The sequence below is a fragment of the Homarus americanus genome, unplaced genomic scaffold, assembly GCF_018991925.1.
Source record: "Homarus americanus isolate GMGI-L3 unplaced genomic scaffold, GMGI_Hamer_2.0 scaffold32583, whole genome shotgun sequence".
In the NCBI taxonomy this organism is placed as follows: Eukaryota; Metazoa; Arthropoda; class Malacostraca; order Decapoda; family Nephropidae; genus Homarus; species Homarus americanus.
The window spans coordinates 13293156-13302144 of NW_024713129.1; the positions used below are offsets into that span (position 1 = coordinate 13293156).

At 35.6% G+C, this 8989-nt stretch overlaps 1 protein-coding gene across 3 annotated transcripts; it reads right to left on the bottom strand.

Moving 5' to 3' along the window:
* Positions 1 to 31: 31 nt before the first annotated feature.
* On the bottom strand, positions 32 to 4709 carry LOC121867524 (ferritin-like). Of its 3 annotated transcripts, XR_006089173.1 has the most exons (5): positions 4085 to 4709; positions 1652 to 1753; positions 1303 to 1425; positions 738 to 938; positions 623 to 669 (listed from the first exon to the last, which is right to left on the bottom strand). XR_006089173.1 is itself a non-coding variant. In XM_042367514.1 (4 exons), the coding sequence occupies exons 1-4, from the start codon at positions 4184 to 4186 to the stop codon at positions 468 to 470; spliced, it is 510 nt and encodes a 169-aa protein (XP_042223448.1). In that variant the 5' UTR covers positions 4187 to 4709; the 3' UTR covers positions 32 to 467. The 3 variants fall into 3 exon arrangements, 2 of the variants coding, with proteins under 2 accessions (XP_042223448.1, XP_042223456.1); XM_042367514.1 differs by lacking the exon at positions 738 to 938 and having other exon boundaries at positions 32 to 650; XM_042367522.1 differs by having other exon boundaries at positions 623 to 938.
* Between the last annotated feature and the right edge of the window lie 4280 nt (positions 4710 to 8989).

Genomic DNA, 8989 nt, shown 5'->3' on the forward strand with positions numbered 1-8989 from the left:
TCCCATTAAAAGGTGAATCATACAATGAAAATCTACAGGTTAAGCAAGCTTTACTGTAAAACTGTTCAATACTGTATAGAATACATAAGATTAATACATTACATGCTCGATGAATGAAAGCAAGACATAAGCCTAAAATCTATTGGTTCAAATGACAATTGTCAAAATTGACAGCAAAATTTACACAAAGCATAAATTGTGTAAATCCAACCTTTATAGGAAGCTTAAAAAAATTCTACTTTCTGTCAACAACAACCTTATCCCATCACTAATGGGAAAATTAATTGTGTATCAATTATTCCCTACAGAATTACATCTAATATAATACTTTACAAGTACAGTACACCAGAAATGCATTAAACTTGACAAAAAAATTGGTAATCGAAATTAAAAAAGCTGCAAGACTAGTATGTCATATTTTCAAGAAATTTTTAAATTAATTAATCATAATCCATAGGTAAAAATTACTACAAATCTCTATCAAAAATATGTAGTCCCAGGTCTTTCTCTCCAGCCCTCTGGAGCTGTTTCAGCATGTCCCCAAGTTTCTTGATGGTCTTAATCTGCTCATCCAAGAAAGTATCATCCAGGTAATGGGCAGCATGAGCGTCGTCCTTTTTTGACGCCACTTCACGAACATCTAGGAGACTCTGGAAATCCAAATTTGATCTTATACGCAGACTGTGACATTATTAATTGTTGTACTGTAATTGCAGTATACAATACTATTTATCTACCTCTTGATAGATTTCTCTCATTTGTCAGCAGTCACATTGGCATCCCATACTCCAGTACAGTAATACCTATCCTGGGATACAATATAGTAGTACATTGGTATCCCCAGTAGCCGGAATAATTGGTGCACACCTTCCGGATAATGAGACGACCCTCTCAAACACGGAAAGTCCCACATCTCTTGAGTTTTTCTGGGTACTGTACTGGGAAAAAAAAATACACATCTAGCTGGACAGACACTATCGCACATCCTCGGAATGTTTCTGGGGAAAGTTTTACGAGTCTGAGAGAGTAAACTATGCATCTCGTCTCGCACAGAACTCACTCCTATTACATTTAGACCGTGGGCACAAGTGAAAATATTTATGGCTAGTGAAAAAGTATAAACTTCATTCATAACATGTGCTAATGGTGTTGAGAGAGAGAGAGAGAGAACTTTGAAATCCCAAATACTGTAGTACAATTGTCGGCTCGCTTAACAAGACAGGTGTGTACAGTACTACCAAAATCCTATACTATACTGTATTTATTCAATGCACTAAATGCAAATCATGGAAGTTTTCTTACCTTATTTATTTGTTTTTTAAGATCTAAAGCTACTTGGAGAGCCTCCATCCCTTGTCCCCATTCCTGTTGGCAGGGTGCAGGTATGGCCTGTAATACAACACGGCCCCCGCGCTGGTTCTGATACTGTGAAAGATACAAAGTTTAGCTTACATCAGAATGATACTGAAAATTAATTTCTATATACAGTATGCATATACTGTAGTAATCATTACAAAGATAAATCATGTGGGTGGCAAGTTTTTGAACACCTAACCTTTTCTCCCAAAGAATTTCAGTCATCAGTATTTTACTTATTGACTAAAAGTCAAGGATAAATATGTCAAACAAAATCCATACAGCATACACTTACCTTCATCAACGTTTGAGCATTATCAAGCTCAAAATCACTGTGGTCCTTGAAGAATTTGGACAATCCTGGAAGTGCTACATCATCTCTCTCAAAGTGATAGCCCTGGAACAGAGATTCTCATGAAAACAAAAGCTTAATACTGTATACCCCTGCATATAAGTCGGTATACAGTATAATCATCTGGTAATAACATGACTTGAATCTGTAAGATAAATATTAGCATGCCTCTCCTGCAAGAAAAATATGAAAAATGCTAAACAAGAATGTCCTGAAATTCTTTTTTATGTCCAGCATGGATCAGGCAACTTAAGTTCTGCTTTGGCAAGCTTCTCAGTTTGACCCCTAGACCTAAACCTTGGTAGAAAATGGTGCAGAATACGAATAATTTGGACAAGGAACAGTGTGGTTACCAGGGAGAGGGGCTGGATTTTTTTTTTATCTAAGCATTTTCTGCAATTTTTCCCTTGACTTTTCTAGAGATTGATAAAGCATGTTTTCTTTGATAACAAACAAATAACCTGTACAGTATACACGAGTGTGGTTATCAACTGGCTATCTGTTCTGAGCAACACTGACAAGTGGATACATGATTGCATGTGGGTACTTGAGTGGATTACACCATGATAGTGCATCAGAGGAGCAAGGTGGGCTACCTCTTTGGTTTCTGCAAGCAAGGGTTCTGATCCCAAGACATCCAGGTATCCTCCACTTATTCAAGAAATCAAGTAAAATTAGAATTGGGATCTCTCGCAGCTCAACTAAGCCCACTATAATTAAGGAGTAACCCTGTACAGTACAGTACTGAAAAATGAGTAAGCCTCAGGGGCAGGTCTGCCTTGATGGCAGTGGTGATATGCATTATTTATCATTTCCACCACCTCCCTTCTGACTTGCCTTTTGGTGGTTAGCCTATTATGTTCATCTGTTTTGACTTTTGCTGTTCAGCATTGGTACAGGAGGAAACCAGAAAACCCTGAGAAAACCTCTGATATTTGGTAGAGTAACACTGGACCCTTCTCACATCACTTGGGGGCAGGGATTGAAACCAAAAAACAACGGTGTGAGGCAAGCTCGCCACTGCTTTACATCCAACACTCCCAAAAGAAAGCAAATCATTACTGAACAGCATCTGCCTTTAGTACTAATGAACCACTGAACAATATGCTGTACAATACACTGGATACTTTTAAGTTTGGGAATTATCAGTGAATTGTTCCTACTAAAAACACTCAAATGGGGTAACAAAACACTTTCTTCTATTTAATAAAAAATCTTACAGGAAATATGCTTTCCTCAACTTTCCTAGGGTAACCCTGGTTAATCAGGTAAAACTCTGGAACAGCATCACGAATTAACCAATTAGTTAAGGAAATTTTTCTATAAAAGATAAATACTTTAGATAATATTTAAGGTCAAGGGTCCTGGTTGATCAGCTAGCTACCAAACGGAAAATATCTGAAGAAGGAAACTTGTTTCTTACCTCAAGAATAAATCAAATCAGTTGGAAGAATAAACTTTGCGCTGTTCGATTTCGTTCATTTTTTCCACGTTTTTTTGTTTGATAGTAAATAATTAGAATGATGTGACAATGCACAGAACCTAATAGAACCTGACCTTACCAACCAAAGAAACTCATCTAACCTTACCTAACTTCCTAGCATGGGTGCAGAGCCGTATTACACATTAAGTACTTATTTTGATATCTGGTACCAATGGAAGCAACTTTGTTAAAACATCATGATGTAATTTTATGTATTTTTCTTGGACATGAGAGTACGCTCAAACCGAGCGGGTTGGATATAAGAACATAAGAAAATAAAGAGCCTGCAATAGGCCGGTTGGCCTGTAAATGAACCGGGCAAACAACACCGCCGACAACTGCAGAGTTTTTAAGGAATATTTACGGTAAATAATTATTTCTTTGCGTAAAAAGCACAAAGACATCATCTTAGTGTCATATTTTAAGTTTTTCACTGTATTTTACTACGCATTTCCTTCATCCTTCATACCCTGCCCACTACAGGTGATTTGTGATTATAAACAGAGAAAACAAAAAAATCAATAAAATGAAAGTACATATAATTAAAATTTAAAGTTGTATCATTTTCATAATTTAACATCATCCAAAGAACATCTGTAGAAAAAATACACAATTGAACAACTCCTTCTGGTGTTAGCCATCTGCTCCTACATTACCTAAAAATTTTTATAACTCTTAAGCTAGGGTTTACATACTCCAGTTACTGTAGGTCATTATTCATCATGTCACGTCCTTGCTGCCTGATAACACAAAAAGTGATAACATATTAATGTAATACTTATTCACCTCCATGTGCTTATATTAAACTGATAGACATGAATACATCATACAACTAAATTTGTCGAGAAAACTGTAAACTGCAGTTTACACAAACACAACAATAGTAAACTAACCATTGAGAGGAAGGTATAACTGGCATGTAGTTCCAAGTTAATATGCTTGTTAATTGCAGCTTCGGATTCTTCATGATAGTTTTGGCGAATAGCACTGGCCATGTTTCCTGCTGTACTCCTTCTTACCTTCCGAGGACTACGCCACAGGTGACAGGACTCTTTACTTGCTGGCCTCAACCCCGCCAACCTTCCCTACAAGGAATATCAGTATGGAGCGTGTATTCTTCCAGGGTTAATTCAATCCCTATAAGTTGAATGCTTGTCCTATAGATGGCGGTGAATCGCTGATATGTCGTCTGTCTTTACACATCAAGGAATATCTAGATGTTCCTTGATACAATTCGAGCTTCACCGTTGGCTAGGTGGCGCGGCGGTAGATATAAACATGGCTCCCGACGCCGGCAACCGATGTGTTGTTTGTGGGAAGAACAAACGGAATACTAGAGAGCTAAGGATTCATTTTTCCCCCAAAGATATTAAAGGTAAATTCGTAGTTTATGTGGTTTGTTCATAAGCATTGACGGTTCAATTATAGTTTATCATTTCAGCACTTAGCTTGCTAGCCATTCGGGCAGCAGGTATCTTATTACTTTGTGGCAAACTTCATTGTTCAGTAACAGACAAGTAATCCCACTTTTCTATATAGATCTCTTAGTGTAGTTTGGCCTCCTCTTTTCAAATGTGCAATTAAAGGTGTGGGAAACCAGTAGAAGAAAAGTAAGAGCACTGGTTGTTTTCATTACGTATTTTCCTTCCATATAACACAGCAGTACCGTAGTACAGTAACCAGTATTGTGTTTGAGCAGTTAATAAATGTTTGTAGAGAGATCCTCGTTGATGAAAACCCGGAGTTTGACAATGAAAACAAAATTTTCTTTAATTTTAAGGCAGAGAATGAGAGAGAAGTCCGTCTTTGGTGCCTTAACCATGCCGAGGCAATGTAGTGGAATGTAGTGTAAAAATATGTCCAAGAAAATTATGACATTAATGGATGAAACAAAATATATAAACCTATGTATTACTGAGTGTAAGTTGCAATTTATTGTAAATTAAAAAAAAATCCTGTTAATTTATAAATACCTGTAGTGTTGCAAGATAATATTATAAGAAGGAAATAGAAAGCTTAACAAAATTGTTAACTGATGGTAATAATTTTTTTTTATTTTTTTTACGGGGATTAGCCCACCCGAAAGATCACTGACTCACAGTAATAATAGTAATAATAATAATAATAATAATAATAATTCATAGTAAATACAAATTTACATTAATAAAAATACAAAATTAAAAATTAATTAATAAAGATAACACTGTAACAATAATAAAGAACCATAAAGAAATGCAAAAGTACAAATAAAAATGAAGTGAGAAATGATATACAGTATGTATGTTGTGTTGTCAAAGTAAGAGAACCAATTGAGATCCTGCAATTATGTGTAAATGAGGCAGAAAGTAAGATCAGCAACCTTGGACTTGGTCACAATTTTTGTGAAGCCATATGGCAGCAGTTGATTTACTGTATACAAAAATATATAAATACATACAAATTAGTATGTATTTATACTGTACTTGCCTTATATTACTGTACGTGTAGAGCTTGTCATTATTTTTATTGGTTTTAGGTTGATGCTAAACTTTATAGGTACTGACTGCATTAATATAGTGTAATCCAGCAATGAAGGGTATGTTTATTGCTTTATGTTTGTAAGTACTGTACTGTACTGTATAATGCTTTTAGTTAGTGCATGTAGCTGTAATGGGCTTCATGTTTGACTTTCTGCTGTGCACGTTTTTGTGAATTATAATTATAATTCACAATTATAATTGTTCTAATTATAGTTTTGCTATTCTTAACATTGTATGTGTTTTGGGAGTTTGACAACCATCTTGACACAGGGTCCACTTAAAGGGGTCCAAAAGGGCCCACTTAATCCCAAAGTGATGGACCATCACTTTGGGGCCTACCGGGAAATTTCCCGGTATCCCGGTGGGCCAGTCCGCCATTGGCCTAGATACATAAGGCCAGGAGAGGGCTGCTGCCAGTTGCCAGTCCTCCATCAGTGTTCATATTTGTTTGTTTGTTTTTCTGTTTTGTTTGATGTGTTTTTGTTCACCATCATTTTTTTTTACCTTGGAGTGTATGAAACTTATTGTGCATCATCCTCAAAAAGGGCAAAGGTGTGACGATTGGTACCATAAACAATGATAAAGAATAGTGAAATGATTTGTGCTGTAACTATAATCATTTAATAATTTGAAGGGTGTTGGTGGCACAGTGGAAATGCATTTATGTATCTCTCACGTATATACCATGGGTTCGAGTTCTATTTCCACTAGACATACACACATTAGAAAAATGTTATCCAATGTGACACTACTCACCCTGGGCAATAAAGGTCATAACATAATTAACAAGAACAGCCAAACTGTCTGAACGACTAATAATATGATAGTGGTAAAATGATAAATGTACAAAGTAATTCAATGATTACCGGTGATAGAGAAAGTCAAATCAGTGTGAAATATTGGAGTTAGCGTTAGAAAATGAACGATTTTTGCATGGTTTTCCAAAGACCATTTTCTATAATTATGGCTTGTCCAATAGATGGTGCTAGTGTCGGGGCTTAAAGAAAATTTAAGGGAGGTCTTGTTCCTTATAATATTCCTTGCTTCTATCGTTGCTAGTTGACAATACTATTATGACGGCGAATTTTTATGATAATTTATTATATCATTTTTCTTCTGGTTCTAATCTTTGCATTTTGTTTCACACTCATTGTCCAATATCAGTTAATTAACTGTGCCAGTTCAGCTGAGAGTGAACATGAATACAGTATTACGAAATTCGAAAAAAAGGGCTCCAAACACCAATACTGAAGTTCTCAGTACAGTACAGTAATGTAGTACCTATATCAGAAACACGAACATACCATCATTACTCCTGGAAATAAGCAACTGATAGCTTTGTCGGCTCGCCCTTTTTTCCCTACATTCACAAATCGCCTGTAGTGGGCAAGGTATGCAGGATAAGGAAAATGCGGGGTAAAACACGACAAAAAACTGATGTCATTCATATGGCACTAAAATGACGTCTTTACGTACTTTGTCTGCGAAGAAATTATTAACCGTAAATAATTGGCCTAAAAATCTGCTGTGTTAGCGCTTTTTAAGTTTCGAATTTTTGTTTCAGTGCAACAACCAAGTATACTCTCACATCCACAAAAAAAATACACCATGCTGCTTCAAGAAAGTTGCTTTCATTGGTACCAGATGTTAAAGTACTGTAAGTTCTTTGCTGATTAATATGGCAGGGTTAGAAAGTTAGTTAAGTTTCTTTGATTAGGTCGGGTTCTATTAGGTTCTGTGCATTATCGTAACATTTTATTACTTACTATCATCTTTAAAAAAAAAAGATCTTCTGGTGTTAGCTGAAATTTGTCTGGATTTAGTGGCTTAATTATGAAAACTATTTACTGTATGATTGTACCTTTTTCTTGAGTAATTTCACAAATCTCCAGTCACTCAACATCCCGATACCGTTTAAGATTACATAAACTATTATGATCACTTATTGTTAGATAGGGTGATAAACTGATAAGCATACAAGTGTACTGTTGTTGTATAATGCTTAACTAAAGGTATGTATTCCGTAAGATCCCAGTCATCAGTTATAGAGCCATATTCAGTCATTACAGTTACACCACCCAACGATGGGGCATGACTAAATTCGGCCCAGATTCCGATTGCTGCTTGAATATATAACTTTTTTTCTGGCAACTTAATCCAAAGATTCTACACAACCTCTTAACTTTAATTGTCAAGAAGACTGCAATAGGAATTAGATGCAGAAAAGTAATATCCATAAGCATATACCTGTACTCGAATTCCACTATCAGCACATTTTGAATTAACTCTATACTGTATTACTACAAGGGAACACTCACAAGCATCTAATTTACCTATACCCTTTCAGGTTATACTGCACATACACCTACCAGTTGCCTATAGTGTCTATACCTACACAGTAATCAATCTGTCGGATGACATAGGAGTTACGAATTAAAGAAACTACCAATACAGAAAACTATCAGAAAAAGTCGTGATAGCATCTGGTATGAGCTGCTTTAACTCTAGAATTGACCAGGGAATGTAAAGTGATAAAATAATGCAGAGACCAGAGGAAATAGTAAAGGCTATAATTTGTCCATTTCAGAGGTAATAACATTTCAGTTCGAAAAGTATCTTCTGGGAGAGTTTTACTTAGTTTCTTGCTAATAAGGTTAAGGAAATAGACAAATTGAAAAACAATTGGCGTACAAGATAGCACAACCAAATTATGAAAATTTACCACCTATAATGTGATCACGTAGAGTACTACACAGCAAGATCATAATTAAAGCGTGGGCAATGCTCGTGCATACAACAGTATACACAACTGTCAAGAGTTTAGTTTTGTAAAATCCGTTTCTAACGATTTCAAATTTTTTGTTTCTCGAGAATGGTGTCCAACTGAATACAAATATAGTGACAAATTGGTTAAAAAAACAGGTATAAAATCAGTTACTATATTACTCCACAATTCATCTTCAAACCTCAAGGCTTTTTGTTTTACCATCGTTCCCAAAAATTTAAGGCAATGCTTGTTATCTGCGTGTTTTTAACCAACCCTCACATTTTCACGAATTTCTAAAGTAAACATTCCATCTTTAACTACATATTTTCACTACCCATGACAGCATAGATAATGACTAGACTGTACAATACTGCAATACCATATTTTTGTGACCTTGACACTTCTATTCCAAAGTACAGTAAATGCAGTTCATAAAACTTATTGGGTATTACATTGTCTCTCCAATACACCAGTACCATATATTATTTAAACAGGATGAAGAACACACATGA

Bases quoted from the DNA above. Each gene is read 5' to 3' on its own strand.
- LOC121867524 (XM_042367514.1), bottom strand. From the start codon at position 4,186: ATGGCCAGTGCTATTCGCCAAAACTATCATGAAGAATCCGAAGCTGCA. The intron at 1,754-4,084 runs GTTAGTTTACTA...TCTCTGTTCCAG, and splicing joins GTTATACCTTCCTCTCAATG to GGCTATCACTTTGAGAGAGA. The intron at 1,426-1,651 runs GTAAGTGTATGC...TATCTTTCACAG, and splicing joins ATGCTCAAACGTTGATGAAG to TATCAGAACCAGCGCGGGGG.